We start from the raw sequence: 23,157 nt of genomic DNA, 5'->3' as shown, positions 1-23,157 counted from the left end.
ATTGTTATCTAGCTCTACTTTCATGTGCTTTCCACCTTAGAGTAATGGATTTTAATCCATATCAACCAACCTACAAGGGCATGAAAAGCAGAGAAGGTTGGTTTGCCCTCAGTTTTCTTACATGAAACTGTAACTTGAGGCTGATCTTCTGCAAACATTTTCAGTGCTTTCCACTTGACTCCTTGTAGGATAAACATGTTTAGATGATGGATGGCTTCTTAATAGAATGTAAATACATGGAAAATAATTACAATACATAAATGGTATTTTTGGTTTTACTTTAATAACAGCAAAAGTCTTGAATTTGAATTGAAACATGACAAATCGCTTCATTCTGACACTTCTTTTATCAAGTGTTGAATGATTTATTCATCAGGGAAAATACATAACCCTGATGGAATAAAACTCCTGAAACTGCCAATTACAGTTTTTCTTTCTCTTTAAACATCCAAATCCTTTCTGCTGTGTTATAGTCAAAAAATAAATAAGGACGCTTTTTTGGTAAAACAGTTTTAAATAATTAATTGTTGGCAGCAAAAATCAATTAGACCAATTTTATTTGCCTCTCAGATGTTTCAGAATGCCCGGCCTTCTGGTCTTTCAAACAGAAATCCAATAAAAACTTTTGAAGTCCTGCTATTGCCATCAGCTGATCTACATTATTCTAGGAAACCAAAACGAGGACATGAAAGCAGAACAGCTGCTAATTTTTTCATATTTAGGAAAAAATATGTCCATAATTTCACAGCTGCCAACTTGGCTAATTCACTCATCTTTATAGAAGAGAGATTGTCATAAAAAGCCACCACAGCTGCTGCAGCACAATTGCAGGCTATATCTCACTCAGAGACTTCCAACTCTGTCATACAGGAGTGGATCGTTCCTCTGTGCCAGATGGGGAGCCAGTTTGGACTTGAAACGCTTCGTTCAGGAGTGCAATAAATAAGAAATAATAACAGGAGTAGCTGACACCATTACAAGCCTTCTGGGAGATTTATTCAAGCATTCAGGAAATGAAGACACTTCTTGATTTGTTGACTGTGTTGCTTCATATGATTACTGAAAGAAGAGCTTTAACTCTGGATTCTGAAACAAAAAACTAATATTTTTATGACTACATATTCATGTGGCAAATGAATATGGATAAATCTGCAGGTAGTTTTTAATCAATCAATCAAATTTTATTTATGTAGCACATTTCAGCAGCAAGGCATTTCAAAGTGCTTTAAATCAGACACAGAAACACAATGCAACATAGAATCAACAATCAAAACACAACATTAAATCAGGTTCCGTCAATAAATTTGTAATTGATTACGTTTCAAATACAACTCTAAACAAGTGGGTCTTTAGTTGAGATTTAAAGGAAGTCACAGGAAGTTAATTGGTTGTTTGTCATATTTTAAAAATAAGTCAAATGTAGAGTGAAACACAGAGTCATGATGGAATGGTTGCTTAGATACTGATTTAAATTACTTGGTAGTCATTCTAACTGTGTAATGCATTCACAATAATATTATTGTAATACAATTGCCCAGATTAAAGTGCGCTCTTTTTAATAATAGTGTGTTATTCTCTGGTGTCTTATTAAAAGAAGTTCAAATGTAAGAAGAAAATTGTAGAAAAATGTAGCAGTTTTTACACATCAACTTTTATGACCTCGGGGTACTTTGCTATCATAAACCACCCCATGCCTAGTCCCATATTTTCTGTTAAATATAAAGTTCAATTTCTACAGCATGTAACTTTGCCATGGTTTTCTTACACAGTTCTCTTTTTCTCAGAGGATTTTCCTCTGTTTATCTGAACTTGTTGTTGAAGCCCTTCAGGGGCCTTCACAAAGCTCTAACCACAGACAGTTTCAGGAAGAGTGAGAGTACCGAGAACAGTGAGGCAGGCATTATCACCTGCACCAGTTTCTGCCCTCACCTAATCCTTTCCTGGCAGGGGCAGGAGCAGTTTCCTGCAGCCAGGTGCTCAAATCCTGTGGAAAACATTTTGTTTATACGACTGCCTGGTAGCAAGAATATTGCTGAACTTGTTTCAGTTGCAGCAAGATATATATAAATAAATTTTCTGTCTTTATGTCATAGTGATATCAAAAGTTGCTTTAGTTTGGAGTTGTGCTGTGTATATGAAGAAAAAGCTATTGAATATTAGACTGCCTACTTGTTTTCTCTGTTTTTTTTTTGTTTTTTTTTTTATCAAAACAAGACCACCAACATAATTATACAGAAACATACATTTATATAAATTTTTTGCTATACTTGAAAAAAATTACCCTTCTGCTGATTTAGTGGAGTCATTAAAGACTTTTTTCTTCTTTACAAAGAAAAAAGTTCATGAACTGCAATTAACAGTTGGAGATGAAATAATATTTTTTTTAAATCCACATAAACCATTTGAAGTCTCGAATAGACAGAAAACGTTTTGATATTTGAACAATATGACGGTGGATATTGGCTAACGTATGTTTGAAACAAATAACTGGAATTCATTTAACTTTTAATTAGCATTCCTTCTGTAAATTCTTGTCGTGGATGCAAGTACAACGACTTATAGCTGCTTGAAGTTAGTCTATTTTAAAATGTGATGCTTCCCTTGTTTCATATGGGAATAACACTTTAGCATAGCCAAGCTCTGTTTAGCTGTCAAGTGTTTGCTGCTCTGCAAACTCAGCTGCTCATGGCTGCAATGTTCCAAAGCAACAATATCAAAAGCTTCTCAAAACTCCCTTTTAAGTGCACTTATCATGCAACCCAGGAGGTAAAGCCCTGCAGATTTATTTGTGACAAGACTTCTGCAGCTCATATCAGTACAGTCAATCAGGTGCCTCTTTATTCCTGAAGCCAACCATCGGCTTCAAACACATCCTGTGGCTCTGTCCATCCCACACAGTGTGCTCCTGTGGAGAAATGTCACCTCTTTCCACATCATTCCATCTACCATACTTCCATCTTCTGGTTGCATTTACTCACCCTCTCTCCAGTTTTATTTTAAGGTTTCTCCACATCGTTCACTTTCTTTATCTCTGTCTCCTTGCTCTTTATGTCTGTATTGATTTTGTGGCAGCGTGCGCTCCATGCTTCTTGCCCTTTTTGATAGAGGGAGTGAAATGGAGTCTCAGTCTGCCAAATGAAATCAAAGTCTTTTTTTTTCTTCTCCTCCCTCCCTCTGTTCCTTCGCTCCATTGCAACAAGCGCAAACTCCATCAGCTTTGAACTTGCGTGTGTGAAATGAGCTCTCTTTGCTCTGATTGTCATCCCATCTCTGTGCCCTTTCTCTTGTTCTTTGCTCCCCATTGCTCTGTTTTTTTTCTCACACCTTTCAGCTTTAATTCAGTTTGATGTTATTTCTTTGTGTTACTGTCAAAAATAATTCTATTCCAGCAGCATTTTACTTTGACTAATGTCTTATTTTCTCCAATTTTTTTTCTTTTTCTTCTGTGCATATTTAGAAATTAGTTTTCTTGCTATTATTTCATTATATTTCAGAGCAGAAATCTAACACTGGCAGGTAAGTCTAACAGTGGACTTTAAAAATGATCGTTTTTGCAATTTGACAGGTTGAAAACAAGAAACGGTTGCTATAAGGAAGCTGGTCTCATCCGTTTCTTCTCATCTGGGTCACGTTCACATAGACAACATCCTACAATCCATTTTGTTCTTTGTGTACTAGCTTTTTTCTCCTCCTTGGAGATCTCATGGTGTTTCCATACATACTAGGAAACTCCCTGACTACATAACTGAGCAGATAAATCAACAACCTTATCCTCCTTAAGGGAGATCTGGATGTTTTTTTTTTCTTGCCTTCATGTAGCAGGAAATATTGGAAGAAATCTGTTCTTTTAAAGTGCAGTGACCAAAAATGTTTTTATTATTTGTACCAGTCTCAAAATAAACTATAACAATGTTCTGCAACAGAAAACATTCACTAAATTTGGAAGAAATATATAGATATTTATTTTTTTCCTTACATAGTAATCTGATATGGATAACATTGGGAAATTCTAGCAACAGAAATGTATTTTTCCATTATAAATAAGTAGCTTATTGATAAACTGGAGTTTTTTGTGGATGCAAAGCTGTGGTGTGATGATTTTTTAAAGATATTTTGAGGTATGAGCAAAAAGTGTTTAGAATATTTAATCATTCAACATTTATATAAAAAAACATGATATCTTATTTCCAAAACAGATCACTGATGCATAGAAGTAAGATGTCTTGCTGTGTTCTGTAGTGTCCTGGTGGTCATTAGGGTTGTGTTTATAGTATTTTTTGATTGAATTTACTGCCTTCCTTTGGGAGGGAATCTATGCTTTCAAAGTTGTTGTTTTTTTGTTTTTTTGCTGTAGAGAGCTGCAGTTTTTGATCTGCAGAGATATTTATTTAAATATTGTGTGAACATACTCCAGTATGAGGTTCTGATGATAACCTTTGACAAAAAATAAATAAAGTAAAAACTGTTTTAGGTTATGGTGATATTAAAGAACATCTGTTATATTTCAAAGTCAGAAAACCAAAAACTTTAAAAGTATAAAATCTAAGTAAGTCACGATCAATCTTTCCATTGTTTTTGAAAGCAGATAAGTAGCTATGAAACTCTTTTTGGTTAACAGCCATCAAAACAGAAAGACTCAACTATATAAAATTGATGGCGTTCCATCTGTAACTCCAATAATTGGAAATCTCGCACAATAATGACAAAACAGATTGTTTTCTTTGAAAAAAACACAACAACTTAATCCTGTTAAACAGTTCAATAAATATTTAGCCACTTATTGGCAACACAGACTGTGGAGAGAGTACTTTTGCTCCAAAGGTATTTTTTGCAGAAAATATGGCTGAGATTGTTGTGGCTGAGGACAAATTTCTATAAATATAAAATTGAGCAGAGAGTAAACAGCCAGACTGCAGCGTGCATTTCTGCAAGCATCGAGTTTGTCAATATTGTGCAGCTCTTATTGAAATCAAAGGAATATCCATCAGTTCCTTGCACTGCATTCATCTTAAATTGGGTTGTGAATGTTACAGGTCTCAGTGGTAACCCAGTGGGCTTTCTTCCTAGAGACACTGTCCAGCCCATACTGGAGCAACCCCAAAGGATGCACTTGTCAGAAGGCAAATAAAAATCCTAACTTGAGTTGTGGTCTACCTGTAGTCTCTTCAGAGTAGTGAGGTGAAGACTTCAGCAACACTTGAAATATTGGGGAACCAACTTTCAATGTGTTTCACTGTGTGGACTACATCTGGGTCATCCCTCCTCACAGTGGGCCAGACTTTCAAAACCTCCAAAGACAGGTTTACACTATGGCAATATTATTTTTAAGACAAAATCTTTTGTTGTAGGAAAAAAATAAATAAATAAATATATATAATTGTCTGTTGTTGCTTAGTGTGACAGATGCAGTGACCGCATCTAAAGCCCTTTCCCAACCAAGGATGACCCACAAATATCAAGCGTTGTCAGAAATGTCCTGGACATACTGTGCTGTGATGGCTGCTGTGACTGATGTCACTGATTCCCAGCCACAAGTGCTGCTTCTTTCATCTTTTCCTTTTTCCCCCCCCTTACCCAACTCAAATAAAAAGCGTATCAACACCTGTAACTTCTGTCCATGGACTAGACCATCGTCTGTAGTATCTTGTTTCTTGTATTTCTTCGGTAAGTCAGTCATGCAGTCCAGCATGATCAGTTGAATAGTGCAAAAGGAGTTACTGTCATTTTGAGCTTGCATGGTGTGACTAGTTCAGATCCTGTGCGAGTTTGACATTTGCGTAGTTTGTGCAGGGCTTTAAGGATGATGTCTGATCAAGTGTCAGAATCATCTCAGAATTTGATGCAGCGGAGCAGCAGTTCTACTTCAAGCCTTCTATCTGCGTCCTCCTCCTTCTTACCGTCACTCATGAATGACATACGATTATATTTCACATCTTCAGATGGGTAGAGACTTTCCGCTGGCCTGTAGGGATGTATCCACCCTTTTCCAATTTGGAAACAAGATGTCAGATTTGGAGAAGCTGACTTTCTCTTTACACTGAGCTACAAAAGTCTTCAGTATGAGCCGAAGGAATGAGGAATGAGATGAAACCCTCATTTGAACAGTGGCTTTGATTCATTTAAAACTGTGGCATGGTTTCAAAATGGAAACTGGCAAATGCCACGTCTTGTGTTTTATTGTAACATCTTTGTCATCACTTTAACTCCCATAGCCAAAATAGCTAAAAGGTATTATTCAGTCTCCAAGCTACATATTCTATATTCATTGGTCCTAGTAAAAGGAAACCATGCTATTTATTTTACCTGTCATTAGATTTTATTTAATAACTGATCAGACAAATCATAATGATGTCTGTGATTTTGATTTTATTAGTTGAACACTTTTTTGAGTGAACACATTTTTAGGGGTTTTTAGCTTGTCTGATTCAGCACATCAAGGTCTTTATAATAGCAAAGCACAATTCTTTTCCTACAGTATTTGTAATAAATGTTGATATTCAGTATTATAGCGACAGAGCTAAGTGCTCTCAGAATGTTAAAATATAAATCTAAAAGTCATTACCTAGTGCTGCCAGCATAACCTGCAGAACTGTCCAGTAAAGCACAAAGCATTAATCATCTTTTGTACAATCATCATGTGGCCTGTAATGTTGCAAGAGAATATACATTTTTAATAAAACCTCCTCTCTTTCGCTCCTCTGTCTCAGGGCGATGGCTTGCAGCTGGAGTACGAGATGAAGCTGACCAATGGCCAGTCTTTCTGGACGCAGCATTTTTCTGCAGATGAGTTCGGTGAGAATGATGAGACAGAACGAAAGGGATTATGGAATGGATCGCCAATGGCACAAGCTAACACCACTTAGCACGGCCAATAAAGCACACTGCTCTGAACAAATTGCAATAATGAAGGGACGGCTGAATGAGTTAATGATGATGGATGAACTGAGAGGGAGGGATGAAGAGAATAGGATGCCCATGTATCTTCTAAATGAATTATTCCTACATCCCCAATGCCTTCATCTGCTCACACTATTTTCTCCCAAACTTGCCCAGTATCGTTATTTATTTACTCAATTTCTTTTTCTTGTTTTTTTCTTTCCTGTTCGCTCTATGTTTTTATGTGTTTACATTTTATGAATCTTTCCTTAACTCTTTTACTTGCTTCTCTCTTGCTCATGTATTTGCTTTTAAATTATTTTACTCCAATCATAAACTTCTTCATACTTCTGCTAACTCATCCAACTTTTGTTCTCAGGAATTTTGGAGACAGACATCACTTTCCTGGTCATCTTCACGTTAGTGTTCCTCCTCTCCTGCTACTTTGCATGTAAGTACTACCTTTTCTACTTAGTATAATCACTCTCTCCCCTTTAGGGCAACTTACTTTGACTCCTGAAGCTCTCTGTAATCATTAAATGGACTTTGCCTTGGTTCTATTTAAAAAAAAAAACTGCATGTTTTCTTGATGGGAAAGAAATGGATTCCTGTGTTTCTTCTGAAAAGTAAAGGTCAAGCCAGGCAGATTTTTCTCTGAGGATTCAGCATTTATCACAATGGAGCTTATGTCTTAGAGAAGCAAGAGTGACAATAGGCTGGGAATAGAGGTTATTTTTTGCATAAAGATGAGCAGTTTAGTATTGAAGCCAACAAAAGCCTTAAGCTTACTGAATTATGTTTTCTTTGAAAATTTAAGATGAGAACCCCTAAAGATAGAACTTGAGTCAAAAGAGACTTGTAGCTTAATAAAACAGGCACAGTCCCAGTCTATTTTCCTTTCAAGTTTTCCCATGTGGTCATATTATCTTACTTTGTCTAATTTAGTAGGATTACCTAACTAAATTAGACCTAAATTACACTTATAATTTGTAGAGTCCTGTGTCTTTTCTGTTGAGAAACTAACCAGAAACATAACTTTTTGTCTGCTTTAATATATTATTTAAAAATTAAGGCAAAACTGAATTAGTTTGACTTGTTTTAATGAGTTTCAGTGACAAGAAAACTAGCAAATATCACAGAAAAGCCAGCAAACAGATGGATGGATGTTTTCTTCTTTTGTTTATTGAACTTATTACTCTATATGTTTCTTTACATTTTAATAAACTATTCTGAAATCTAGAAAAAGTATAAGTTCAACCACAAAGTAAAGGGTCTTGGTAAATATGCCAAACTGTAGCCCTATTTTTCGTCTGACTATACACAATTTATGGCACTAGACTAGACATACAGCAAAGATCCACAATAAGAGTGCAAACACAAATAATTAATGTAAAACAAACACTACTGACAAATAGTCAGAGTTACTCTATTGAATATAATTGATGAATATATCACAATGCCTCTTTCATTTATTAAACTTAATTGTAATGCTTCTGCCTAAAGATCTTTTGCACATGTTCACTGCAGCAAGAGGAATTTAGTAAATACCCACTGGACATATGACACCTGGCTAAAGAAGTTTAGCCCTTTAATCATGTATAGATATTAGATATGTTGTATATATTAGATATTGGCAAAGCATATTTATTCTATAAGTGTATGAAGAGAATTAGAGATTTCTACTCACAATTGGCTAAATGACAAACAGTGACTATTGAATTTTTTGCGGCATCATTATCTGCTGAAATTACATAGTACAAATCTGTGTGTCCTCAATCACTATTTGGGGTCACTCTCCTCTACAATTGTTACTTTGCAGGTCGGAAGCCTTAAAATTGGGAAAGTCCTGATCTAGAGAAGTTTACAAAGAAAAATGGTCCAAGATCACAATCCCTGTATGCTCCAGCCTTGGAAAATTTAGATGACCCAGTTCTATTCTGTTGCCAAAAAGAGGTTGTACCAAATATTATCAGAAGGGTTGCTGCTAGATGTTGGAGTGGTGGCTTTTCTGAAATTGTCACTGTGAGATTATGGATCATGGCCTCTACATGGGTGTCAGTAAACGTGCAGGGTTTTGCATGCAAATGTAATTAAATTGCTCAAGAACTAGGTCTATCAATCAATCAATCAAATTTTATTTGTATAGCACATTTCAGCAGCAAGGCATTTCAAAGTGCTTTACATCATATCAGACACAGAAACACAATGCAACATAGAATCAACAATCAAAACATGACAATAAGTCCATCAGTAAATTTGTAATTGATTACATTTCAAATACAATCCTAAACAGGTTGGTTTTTCATCGAGTTTGCATCCATAAAAGGTTTACCTGTTACACTCCTTCTGTGTTATATGGAACAAAATACCTATTGCTATTTTTATTCCCACTCACGCTCACAATCACACAGTTTAAAACGATGTAAACAACCTTTCAAAGGGCTTCCTGCACTAAAATTCATATGGTGATAAAGTCAATAGGAGCTTTTATTTTTAGGTGACATTCTTCCTTAAAGCACATGACAGATCGAGTCTAGGAGCATAGAGCAGCTATGAGCTGTTGTTTGCAATCCTCCCTCGCCTGATACATTTCCCCCGCTGGCCACCGCATTGTTTTGGTAGTGAAATAGGCTGCTTAAATATGCATTAAGAATATTTCCTCTCAGATTAGGTAGCGGAAACCGAGATGAGATGTATCGGGGCTCATCTGGAGTTGGGCATCACAAGATGGATGCATACTAATCATTGCTCTCCCTATTTATCTGGCCTGTTCCCCTGTTCATCTGTGTTCTCCTGTTTTCTCCCTCTCTCCGCACCTCCCTCACTCTCCTTGGCCATCTGTTAGCATATCTCAATCCTTTTTATCTGTCGCCCTGACGCACACACATGTACCCACACCTCTATCACCTTATTTCTGTTTTTCTTTTTCTCCCTCCAGACAATCTGAAGGGGAGACAGCTTCTTCACACAACCTACAAAATGTTTATGACAGCAGCAGGTGTGGAGGGTAAGAGCTTCTGTCCTAAACAAGCACACACCTACATCATCAAGACGCACACACGTGCACGCTCCGGGGATAACAAAGAGTCTCATTCACTGTTGCAGTATCTCATATCTTAATCCGCAATTGAAGAGCAGAGATTATCACACTGATTAGTTCTAAATAGGAACTATTGCAAGCAGATGTGCAGAACTACATTGTTCAATGAAGCTTGTTACTGATGAACCCCAATACTCTCTTCATTGTGTCCTCTCCACTTTCTATCAACTCCCTATCACTCTCTTATCTCTCTTACTTTCTTGTCCCCTAAACTTTTCTCTTTTCTTCTGTCTCCCATGAATTCACCTCATTGTCTCGTCCCCCCAACTCTCCCTACTTCTTCCTTCCTTCTGTTGCTCCATTTTTATTCCCTTCTCTCTGCTTTAATCCCCTGTCTCCTTTACCTTCCTCTCCCTTTATTCACTGTCTGATAACCCATCCCTCCTGTTTCTTATATTCCTCATTTTTCTTTCTACTCTCCATCTTTTTCCACTTGGCAGTTCTCAGCCTAATGTTCCATTGTGTCTACTGGGGCCTGTATGCCAGGGATGGAGTTGGCAACGGCAGCCTGAAGATACTCGGTGAGTTTCTCCTTCTGGATCGGTCACTGGCTGAATGACTGACACAGAGTCCGGCTGGAAGATCACTCACTGTCAGAGCAGAGCGGTTGAGTGGACCATGATGGATGCATGTATGTTTGAAGAGACCTTGTAAATGGTTGGATGAGTGTAGGCAGGACAGTATACGACTTAATGTGACTGTGTGTGTGTCTGCAATATGTGTTATCATGACCTGATTTTATTGTTCCCCTCTGATGTCACAGATTCGAAAACTACAACCTAATTACCTCCTCTGTCTTCTCTCTCTCCACCTTTGTGTCTGTCTCAAGGGAAATTACTGTTCTCCGTCAGTTTCTTGGTGTTCCTTCTGATGCTCATACTGTTGGGTAAAGGTTTCACCGTCACCAGGTGGGAGAGAGGGAACATTGTCCTTTTTCTACACTTTTAGGTGTGAACACATTAGGGGTGTAACATTGCATCCAGCTCATGAAATGAGTCTGATGATATTGACTTCAATGGGAAACAAGACCTTTGGCAATATTTTTGAGAAAACTGAAAATCTCAGTTTCTTAATTTTTTATAATTTGAAGAGTCTGAGTGTCCAAAACTTGGCCATATGAACAAAAAGTGACAGAGGCTTCTGTAGAGCTTGTATAATGAAGTGTTGTTGGCAGGGACAGTAAGACCTCTTACACTGCAGACCTTGTCAACACAAAATAAGAGCTTAATAACTACTTCAAAAATGATTGGACTAAAATTTGCCATCACACCTTTCCTACGAATGGTATCCCATTGATAACATTTTAAAATCCTTGAATGATCCAAGTTTCCTCCCATTATATGGAGCAAGGAGTAGCACTGCACTCTTCCTTCTCCAGCTGTTGCTGCACAATGCTGGTCAGCTGGCTGAACGAAGGCTGCTAGACTTCTCCCTTACTTTGCAAAAAAAAAAAGCTAATTTGGCCGTTGTGAAATATTTCTGGTGAACAAAACCACAGACAGTCATGGTGTGAAAACTTCAGCAGCTCCACTTTTGACTCGTGCTTATGCTGTTTCCGAAGAAAAATAGCAAGTTACAAACAAAACGGTCATTAAATGACCAATGTTTTTGCCCTAGCCTATTTTATATTAAAACAGACAAATACAAGTTGTTTTTGTTATTTTAGAAATATGGTGGCATTTTTCCCATAGCTGTTATGTCATTCCAGGCTGGTACTACTAGTCACTAACGTATGTCCTGGATAGATGATAGTAGCTTATAGTTACTTTGCTAGATGAATACAGATTGAAAGTGGATATAGCTTCAAAACACAAGGGTCATTTTAATGAGAAACATTTTAATATTTTAATAATGCAAGATATCACTGTCCAAGCCGATGTTACACCACTAGTGTATGCATGTATTTAGTCTTTTTTTTTGCATGTCTGTTACATTTTGTGTCTCTTCCAGCTAAGTCACTGTCTGTCATTGTCACAGTCACCCACCCTGTCTCACAACATGATAATGCCATGTGCCAGTCAAATTATGTGTTGTGAAGCTAAAGTTATAGTGTGACTACATAACAGTTTTGTCCTCAGGATATGAAATATTAACACTGAAATGTTGGACAGTTGAATTGTTTTCAAGTAATTTGAGTCAAATTATTTCCAGTGGTGGTTTGTTTTTTTTCCCCTCCTCCTCTGGCAAGGATTACTGGACATTTTCTTGTGACTTACAGTTCGACTGCACAATAGATTATTTATGAGTGTCTTTTCTCACTGGAACATCAGCATTTATCCATCTTACACCTGACTGGAAAAGTGGCTTCCTGGCTCAGCTGTCACTGGTGCTGCCAGTTTTCTAAATTCTTTTTTTTTTTTTTTCAAATTGCAACTTTCAGACTGCAAAGGCACAGAGTGACAGCTCCTGTCCTCATTAGTTTGTGATGCAATGCTATGTTAGACAAATGGGTAAATGGCTTTTTGTTTTGACCACTATTCAAATTTTGTGGATTTTTCTTCCTTTGCTATCTTTCACTGAGAAAATTCAGACAGAGCAAACCATAAGCTTACAGATTTTTCTGGATATTTTCTAGTCTCTAGTATTATATCCACCCCTGAATTTAGAGATTGTGATCTCTGGACTTACTAAACTATATTTACTACAAATGTACATCAAGCTAAAAAATGTCCTTTTACCAAGACCTGAACAGAATAACATAATATTACATAACTTGCAGAGTTTCTGCATTGTTTTAAAATGTCACAGAAGTCTTAATTGTAATAATCTAAATATGTGACTATAAATGACCTGTAAATTGTCTGCATTTGTATACAAGAACAGACTGGATTAATACTTTAGCTAGTTCAGATGACCCCATAGTGCTTCACATAGCATTCACTCATTCACTCATTCACCCACACATTCAACTTGTCTTACAAAAAGTAAGATTTTGTGCACCAGGTCTTGTCTTTCATTTAGTTACATCTTGAATGCTTAACTAATTGCTTCAAACATCCAACTTTTTTATTTTACAGATTTATTAGTTTCATGTGTTATAGATCACGCTGAGGAATTTAGATGTCATTAGACTGTGAGAAACCTTGAATGGTGCTGATTCAGAAACATGTCATTGCCAGGAGGAATGTATTATGATTTTCTGAATTCTCAGTAGAAAATAAAAAAAGATCCCATTAAGTCGAGGCCTCCGACTTAATGGGATCAATAAACGTCTACAACCAGGGGACAGCTTCAAGTGCAAATTATTAGGATCTTTGTTTGTTTCTCTTTAGCGCCACAAATAGTTATTTACATTCTATGTATAAAAATATAGTTCTGTAGTGTACATGTGTACTAGTTTTGTGATTTGCAACTTAAATGTTCTCAACTTCTGTCAGACATCTTTCCCACATCTAAATTTTTACTTCAGAGAAACATCAAATACAACATTTTTACTGAAAATTCAGTATTATCAGTAATTCAGCAACAGGATTTCAGTAGTTTCCTAAAACTATTTTCAATTATCATTATGAATCTTCCTGTATGACCTGTCTTTTGAGGTGCGGAAGTTGGATGGCATTTGGTGTTCATTTCAAATGTATAAACATGAATTCCACTTTTTCCTCTATTTATGAGCCACCTTCAACTCATAAACGGAGATCGACTGTGTTCAGTTTCTATGTATGCATTAAACTAGCTGCAACAGCATCACCAATCAGATGCATAATGCGTATTTGCACCTGCATTTGACCCTTTCTTCCGTGCATCTCTTAGTGCGTAAGAGATGCACGAATTTGTTTCAATTTTTTATCTTCCTTCAAATGTGTGTCTGACCTCTGACCTGCCTGGTTTGTTCCTATGTGCCAGGGCGAGGATCAGCCACAGTGGCTCTGTTAAGCTGAGCATCTACATGACAGTCTACACAATCACCTATGTTATCCTCTTCATCTATGAAGCAGAGGTACAGTATACACATTACACTCTCTACACACACATGCAGTTCTATAGTAAACAGCAAGGCCATAAATTTATTCTGTCTTAGATAAATCAGGGAATAAACTTTAGTTGCTCTGTAAATCGCTGCCAGTCTGAACCTTTAGCATCTTTAACTGTGGGAATAGAATACTATCTTCAAAAACACAGCCACAAAGATTCATAAAGACGTTTAGTTTTATGCAATGAAATAAAACATAACAAAAACATAATCTCACTCCTCACACAATACTTAAAGCAAGTGTCTCTGATCTAAAGGTGTTCAGAAAAACTGATTTCAGTTGATGACTTGTTTAAAAAAACAGGATTAAACAGGGCCAAGGGAAAGGTTTAGAAGAATATTACTGCAGGAAAAAAAAAAAACAACAACTCAAAACTAATGTTTCAGATGAACCACAATTTTTCTGATTTATTCTTCTATTGTTCTTCTATTGATGCAGAAAACTCCTGGACATGGTATTAGAAATGAAGCACTTCAGTTTCTTTATGTTCAATAAAAAGAAACCTCAAAGGACAAATGGTGTTTATATGGTACAATAATATAAAAGGATTTAAAGCTGCTGAGTGCCTGCTTTGCTTATTGGTACTGCAAATACAGAATATCAAGACAGTGGTAAAAATAGTAATAAAAACAAATTACACAATACGAAATTCTTGCTGTTACAGATGGTTGTAAAGAACTGTTTGCGCACTCAAAAACATCCAATTAGAAAACTAATATTTCACAAGGTATGCCTAATTTCTTAGTATTTAGATCCCCAGAAAACTCATTTTTAGATACAGCAACAAACATAGCATGAGAGGAGAAACTATGTGGCATCAACTGCAGTCTGACAGCTACTAATTAGTTACTTCTGCTTATTACACCATTAAAGAGCTGTTTAATGTTACAGTGTCCAATAAATCTGTCAGCCAGATAAAAAGTAAGGATGCAAAGATCTTGACCCAATTAAATATTCATCAACAAATAAAAAAAAACAGCAGGACTGATTTGTTAATTGCTCTTTAACTTAATTAGGATGATAATCATGGTGTTTGTTGACCTTTTAAACATCTTATGGTGGTGACATTGAGCTTGTTGACATTTAGATCTGCGTCTCTTCAGTCTCACTCTGTTGCAAGGAGTTGGTCTCTAACTTTTTCGCACTTCACGTAGGCTTTTTTTTTGTGAATTAAAAATGCGTAATTGCAAGTCCACACAACTGAGATACTCCATACTGTTTAGTAAGAGGAACCTTTTCAAAATTAATTCTTGAAGTTCATTTTTTGATCAGTTGCTCAGTGGTCAATATTTTATGAGACATAGAATAGACAGTCAGATTCTGTCCATAGATGTTAACTATTCAACAGAAGAGTTAAAAGAGCACAGTCCCACCACTGGTCTCCCGATATATGTGAATCAGCCAAATAAATACTAAATATATGGATGTCTGGGATTTATATTTGTTCCTCTTCTCCACAAAGTATCACTGAAGCTGATTTTCCTGGCCATGGAAGGCTCTGCAAACCATGTCCACATATGTTAAAGCTCTGTTTAGCTTTTTACTCAATAATCTCATAAATATTCATGAAAGAATGTGCCCTGCAGATGAGCGTGGGCTGTAATGGCTTTTTCTGTCAGAAACTCATTACATTGACATTGTACTAATTATACAAATGCATCAACTTGACTGTAAAAACATATAAAAATTTGTTTTAGTTCAAGATTTTAAATTTTGAGAAGAATAAGCATGCTTCCTAAGTAAAGAATACAACAATTCTTATGAAAAGTTAACTTTTTATGCATTGTGTATTTTATATTATAATATTTGCTTTCAGTGGTAAATACCAGATTAGTGATCTTTACCCATTTCCTTGAAAGTTGGATTTTTCTAATTATATACTGAGAAACTTTAATCTTCATAAACCCCCCCTGTTTTTTCTATCTTCTTTAAAGGCAATAACACATTTAACCAGCACATGATCTTATGAATTAATAATTCACAGAGGAGCGTAAGGCAGTACATATATCTTTGCTCAGTGAGAAGGCTTCTGCACAGTCAGTTGTAACGCTGCCCCATTTAGAGACGGTGGATTACAGCCTTTGAATTCAGGGTGGTAATGACCCCAGAGGAGAAGAAGGCTGCAGACGTATCTGTGCTATTTCTGATATTGAAGCATGCAGCCGTCTCTTCCAATACGTGGTTCTGAAGTGGTATGATTTATCAGCCGCCTACCCTTTTGCACAGGCCCTGCTATTTAAGAGCTTCAAACTCTGGGGAACTCTGTCTAAAATAAGCGAAACTAGGTTGGAGGAGGAACGGAACTGAAGACTTGAAATTTGGACCCGATACTGTGACTTCAGTTTGAAGTCTGCCAGGCTCTGGTTGGCTGAGTGTAGCCTGAACATCTCCACACTGAACTCTTAGCACTATGCATTATGTAGCAGCAAGAGTAACTGTGTAAAGTCAGAGCGTGTGTCCAGTCACTGGATTGTGAAATACAATCCATTGTCTGCACATGCAAACACACATCACACACACACAGACAGAGCTGTGAGCACACATGCCGATGCCCTAGATGTGGAGAAGTGTCAATGTCAAATCTTCCCACAGACTGGAACTAGCTGAACTTGACTCGGTCACTGCGGCAGATCAGCTAACCCATGAGCAATTCATCATTACGAAATAGGACACAGTCTGCACATTCCTCAGTATTAAGATTCTGCTTGTTTTTAACGTCTCATGTTCCTGTACCAGTTCTTTGACCCAGGTGAGGTGCTTTACGCCTATGACAGCCCCGCAGGCTACGGCCTGATGGGCCTGCAGCTGGTCGCTTATGTGTGGTTCTGCTACGCCGTGCTGGTCTCACTGAAACACTATCCTGAAAAACAGCCCTTCTACGTCCCTTTCTTCACCACATACACTCTATGGTAAGACACCATCTGCAGTTGTCGCTGGCTGTTATACCATGTGATCTGATGAGGCTTGCACATTTTTCTGTGATCTTTAAATTTTAATTATTTATGTAGTTCAGTCAAAACAAAAATTAAAGCAGATATTGGGTGCTTGAGGTGGGGAAGTCCCAACTTTGTGCTCGTCTTATGTTGCAGATAATTATTCCCAGATGAGAGATAGCTGGAGGATATCTATATTAATGAGGTTCTTAGACTTCTTGTGTGAGAATATGCAATGCCTGTAAAAAAAAAAAAATAATGTGTCTTGAACTTGTTTCACATTTTGTCCCATAACAACTATGAAAGTTGATGCACTTTAATAAACCTTTGCTCTCCCAATGGAAGCATAAGCAGTTTAAGCAGTTTTCATAACAAAAAAAATTATTAATGCATAAATATGATAGAGTTTGTTTAAATGATCTCAAACTCCCAGTTTTTTCCCATAAATATTTGATGGAATGCTTTTAGGAAAATCTGCCATCTTTGCTTCCTATGAATAGTTTCCAGAAATTCAACACAGATTTTCCTCAACTTTCCAACTCCTTACATTACTTACACAGTTGAAACCAGATGTTTACACTGACTGAATAAAGTGATGCATACACCATTCTTTCTTAGTTAGAATTACAAAAAATATTCTGTTTGGTAAATGTCATAATAATGAGAAACACCATGTCATACACGATCATATAAAACTCATTGATGTTTTTGGTTGTAACAAACATTAGCAAGGAACCATATGTGCTAGATAGTTCACATCCATCCATCCATTTTCTGAACACCCTTTGTCCCTAATGGGCTCGGGAGGGTTGCTAGATAGTTCACATCTTATAAAAAAAAGACAAAATTGTTGAAGATGTATGGTTTAGTTTCTCAGCTTTTCAACTAGTGCTTCTAATAGTAGAGGCTTAAAATGAAGCTTAGATTACAAAGACTAATATTATCTCTCACTCACTGCAGCAACTATCCCCTGCCTCATTATCCACTTCTCTCCTTCCATCATTATCACTCTGAGCGCTTTACATATTTTACTCCCTGAGCTCTCTGTCTCTCACCATCAAACCATACTCTCATCAGTTCCTTTAATGTTCTCCCTCCTCTCTCTTATCTCTTATCTTTTTCTTCCTCAGGTTTTTCGCTGTGCCTGTGATGGCTCTGATTGCCAACTTCGGGATTCCTCGATGGGCTCGGGAGAAGATTGTGAACGGCATTCAGCTCGGCATCCACCTCTACGCTCACATCGTTTTCCTTGTTCGTACCACACGCACGTGCTCATGCGGACTCCCGCAGCTTTTTGTGGAGCTAGCATTATTCAGGAGTCATTATTGCCACAGCCTGTCATACATAATTGACAATCCACGAGTTCTTACTGCGTAGTTCGGGAATGTCTCCGCCACACATCATTATCCATCTCTTTGTAACCTTAAACGCAGTGTTCTTCGCTAATGGGCCGTATCGTTCTGTCAAATATCTTCAGTCCTCGCCACACACCACTCATGTCTCTGTCTTTACCTCGAGCTTATAGGTTACAGACATATACCTGACACTATCTTGAATAAAAGTTGAAGAATATTTAGATTTCTTCATGAATTTATTCTTTTCTAGGTCATTACGAGACCATCAGCAGCCAACAAGAACTTCCCGTATCATGTTCGGACCTCCCAGATTGGGATCTTGCAGTCCAGCCCCAAAGCAGGCGAGGGAGGGGAAAGTTTTCCCCACCATGCCTATGGGAACAGCTCCTTCCTCGGAGACTCTCAACCCAACTTCACCGAACTCTTCTCCATCCAATCAGTAAGTCTAAATGTGATGTGTGTTCCTGGATACATTTGAGTGGTTGATAGGCAGTCCAGAACATCTCATTTGAGAACTAATAAAACAAAAGGAAGAACCAGAAACCACAATGAGATACATATTTCGCCCCATGTACTGTCTATATAATATCCACTATAAATTCCCCACTGTTTTGCAGCGCTTGCTACATTTAATTAGATAAGGGCTCTAGTGTACTCATTTTCTGATGCTTTTTGTGTGTCAAACGTAGCTTGAAATTAACTGGTGTCTTATTGAACAGACGTGCCTGAAAATAGAAAGCAATTGGAGCAGCAGCACAGTTTGCGAGGAAGCATGTTTTCAGGGATTATTTATCAGCACAAAACTTATCTCCTCCAGGGGATGACGGATTGCATAACAATACGCCTGACACTGAAACTCTTGAGTGCAATTAAATATAAGTGTGAGCAGAAATTCTATCAAGACTTAATTAAGTTGTTGTGTTTTCTTTGATGAATTGTCTTGCTTCAGTTACTTTCAGCTCTTAAGGTGTTGCTTTTTACACTACACAGAGATGAGTGACAGAAAAAGAGCTGTAATTCTCAGCTACAGCATTCCTCCTTTAATGTAGCAACAAACAGGCATCTAAAATTATTTAATTTTTAAAACAATACAAAAATTGTGGGGGGAAAGAGGATTCATAAGGATGTACTGACCTTGACCCCATTTTCTTAAGCTACAACCACCGGTTTTGATGTTCATCTCCATAAAGTGTTTGATACGTGACATAATATATTGCTTAATTACCACATTAGTAATTTTACAAAGTCTAAGCAGAACAAAATTCACCATGTGGTGGATTAGTGACCTGGTTTGTTGATAACGATAACTTTGGTATCAGTGCAATTTAAAATGTCTGAAAATATTTCTAATTTGATTTTATCTATTTCAAGTTCTGATAAAGTAAAGAAATCTAAATTTTAGTGTGGAAAATTTGGAAATCTATTTGTTATTGTGAAATCTACAACCTATACCTAAAAGATTTAACTGATGGATAGAAGACTTAAAGTCCAACTGTGTAAACAAAGATAATTGTAATTTGGTTTTTGCAGTATGTGAAGTCCCTTTTTCAATAAATAAACTTCAGTGAAACCTATCATTCTTAAGAGTCACATAATTACTAAATAGGCTCCACCTGTGTGTAATTTAATCTCTATGAATCTAACTATTCTGTAAAGGCTGCTAGAGTACATTAGTAACAAACTTTATAAATACAGAGAAACCCAGTTGTCAGATTAGAGATAAAGTTTTGTGAAGATTTAAAGCAGGGTTTAATTAGGAAGCTAGTCCAAACATATAGACAAATTTTTCCTAAAACTGTTTGTGGAAAGACTTAAAAATTAGTCTTTATAGAGACTTTGTACAAAAAAAAAGTGAAATCTGTTGATCCAGATGAAGAATAAAATTCCAGTTAATTATGTTGCCAGATTTTTTAATTAGGGTCTGTAATGTTTCAGAGTAAATACCAGCTTATCATGAGATTCAGTTTCATGCATGAGCACTCTTGAGGTACTTTGAGTTAACAGATTTAGGGTAATGATGGGATGTACATGATTATCCATATGCAGGTTTCCTGCTGTATATAATCAAATCTTTATTTTATCCCATTCAAACATTCTCAAAGGTAAATTATTTCAATTTGTCAGAAGATCTTAGTGCTGAGAGTGTTGAAACTCCAGGGTTTCTTTCTTCCACCTAGCATATCTTCTTGTATGAATTGTTGTCATTACCATATAAATGTTGTTTGTTTTTTAATTCCAGGATCCGGTGAAAACCGTGGAAGAGACTGTTGCTCGTAAAGGACCCGATGTGCCGAGGAACAGCGAACAAAAGATTATTACCACTGCTGCAGACTTAACCATGATATTGCCCCCACCTCCACCTCCGATACCCCCACGCCCCGCCTCCCGCTCTCCTCCAATACCCCCTCGACTTTCATCCTTCACAGAGTACTTCAGCATGCAGAGTGGCGGTGGAGGAGGCTTTGGGACGAAGGCATGAAGTGGATGAGGAAGGGGGAAAGACTGTGGCAGAAAGGATGAAGGCTACAGACTGAATTTACAAAGCTGGTGGGAGAGAAAAAGGTCATCCTAAATAACAGAAGAATTATAGATGAAGGGACATACATGAAAAGTCATCAGAAAAGTAAATCCCTAAATGGTCCTTTTAACTTGGAAATGGAAATGACCTGTATGAAGAAGATAGGGGGGATGGCTAAGACGCAAATGCTGAGGTTGTAAAAGAATAAAGAAGCAATAAATATTTGATGCTGACCAGTTGAAGGCACACGGGAGAAAGATGACAAAGTGGATGTAGCCAGAGCAATAGAATGATTGCTGTGCACAATGTGGAAATGAACAAAATTCTTGAAATACTTTTATTCAAAAATTCATGAGGATTTGATGGTGTGCCTGGAGGAGTTTGTAAATAGCTAAAACTGTTGAGAGCAACAATTATGTATAGTTTTATTTCAAAATACGAGATTAATTCATGTTCTCTTTCCCCTAAACATGACATTCCAGTTGGTGCTTCGACCACAGAGAAATCCCATGCCATTATGTTTAAAATTCCTTTAAAAAAAATTAAATAAAATAAACTTTTTTATGTTCAAGACATTTTTGATAAAACTTAGATATATTTATGGTATATGGAGTTTGTTGTGTTTATTTATATTCTTACTGTATAAGCCTTCATTGGAGCTGGTTTATCTGGATCAATATACTGATGTGTAACTGTAAATTGTCACATTTAGTCTGGGCACCCCGAAGTACAGTACTCGTAAAACATGCATGTTTGTGTTGTATTTTCCGTCCGAAAAGCAGATATATGTGCTCCGTGTGACCATAGAATGTTCGCTTATTGTGTGTGTTGAAATCCACACTTTTGTAAATACATACAATAGGCTGCAATATGTTATTTTTTTTTACTGCAAAATCTTTGTTAATTACTATTCAAATCAAAGCTGTCTTGCAGTATTTTTAAATATAAGTAGAAGGAGGCATGGGCTGGTATGATATTCTGAGTTCTGGTAACTTTAAGGTAAAAATCACAGTTTCCCAACATATTTTGAAATGTTTAAACTTAATATTTAAAATTACAGAGACTGCAATCAGAGATTCATGGATCATTTCTGATTTTGTAAACATCCAACATGCTGTTAATAACTTTTGGCATATTCCATATTTTCTGGATAATTGCAACAGTATTAAAAATCTACTTGTTTTTGCAATTTTGCCATGATCGGGTATGTAAAGTAAGAAAGTAATGTCTGTCTGTTATTTTAAAACTAAAACATAATTTCTGAGCTGTTATTTTGAGCAATCTTTAGCCACCTTTATTAATATTTAGCACAGTTAGGATTGGTAACGATTAATAACTGGAAACACTGATTGTACTCTCCAGTTTGTATCTTTACAATTTCACACTCCAATGTCATAACCATCTACCAAACAATTGGATCTTTTTCTTTAGGTTGTTAAATAACTTTGTAGCTTTGATAATTTGTGGAGATCAATGGTTATAATAAGATGTGAAGTACCTGTTCGTAAACTTCCTTACCATAGAGTGTTGTTACACCACTGGTCAGCAAAAGATAATTTTTTTTTCTCTGGTTGTTCAATAATCTGAGCCGGTTGAGCTGAAAATCATCCGTGTTTGCTCATCAGACGACTTGTCTGTTCATGTCTTTTTAACACATTTTCTAATTGTTTTCATTTTAAAAACTGATCTAAAACTGCTTTTACCACTGATACCAGAAAACCTAATACACTACTTCTCATAGCCCTGAAAGCATATTTCTTTTAAAATTATCTTATGCACATAAAGAGGGTGAATAATTTATCAATAACATTGACAATGTGAAGTATTATTCATAAGTGACTATTTAACCTTGTTAAAATCTTGAACAAATTGACATAAGTTAGTTACAGTATTGTTCAGCACATCCTTTCTTTGGTTTGTCAATTAGAACAGCTGAAATATACATAATGATTTTGATGATAGTACTTTTCATAATAATAAAGCCAAATACCTGCCCATGCCTAGTAAAATATTATTTATACTGGACTGTTTTTAGTTAGTTTCACTGGAGTGCAGAATATTTCTAATTTTAACTGTCATGTCTGTGTTTGTGGATGTTGGTGAACATACTGATGCCGTACAGCACAAGGACGGAGTTGATGTTGAAGTCAAGTCACAATTTCAACTTTATTCGGTTAATTCTTCTGGTAAAGACTTCCATCAAAATGGGAATTCTGTGATTTTAAAAACAGCAATGCCTTTGCGTGTTTTGGTAATTGGAGTTTCAAAAAACAAGCAAAAAAAAATAAAAAATATCAGGAATGACCAATATTGAGTGATATGATTTTAATATTAAAACAACATATTAAATTGAAAGACAAGCCACTTTTTGTCTTGCGTGATAAAAAGTGGTTGAGTAGAA

The 23,157-nt window shown here is 36.6% G+C and overlaps 1 protein-coding gene across 1 annotated transcript in view; it reads left to right on the top strand.

Moving 5' to 3' along the window:
- tmem145 (transmembrane protein 145) overlaps positions 1-22,496 on the top strand; it is a 55,515-nt gene extending 33,019 nt beyond the window's left edge. The window contains exons 6-15 of the mRNA XM_044116408.1: positions 6,708-6,792; positions 7,256-7,327; positions 9,815-9,883; positions 10,417-10,497; positions 10,806-10,884; positions 13,823-13,916; positions 16,687-16,859; positions 18,014-18,134; positions 18,489-18,677; positions 20,478-22,496. Coding sequence (XP_043972343.1) covers positions 6,708-6,792; positions 7,256-7,327; positions 9,815-9,883; positions 10,417-10,497; positions 10,806-10,884; positions 13,823-13,916; positions 16,687-16,859; positions 18,014-18,134; positions 18,489-18,677; positions 20,478-20,717 — 1,203 coding nt within the window. The 3' untranslated portion in view covers positions 20,718-22,496. The remainder of the gene's footprint in view (positions 1-6,707; positions 6,793-7,255; positions 7,328-9,814; positions 9,884-10,416; positions 10,498-10,805; positions 10,885-13,822; positions 13,917-16,686; positions 16,860-18,013; positions 18,135-18,488; positions 18,678-20,477) is intronic.
- The last annotated feature ends 661 nt before the right edge of the window (positions 22,497-23,157 follow it).

Source organism: Gambusia affinis, linkage group LG05 (assembly GCF_019740435.1).
Source record: "Gambusia affinis linkage group LG05, SWU_Gaff_1.0, whole genome shotgun sequence".
NCBI classification, from domain to species: Eukaryota; Metazoa; Chordata; class Actinopteri; order Cyprinodontiformes; family Poeciliidae; genus Gambusia; species Gambusia affinis.
The sequence above is the reverse complement of the archived record's forward strand: the minus strand, read 5'-3'. Positions and strand labels throughout refer to the sequence as shown.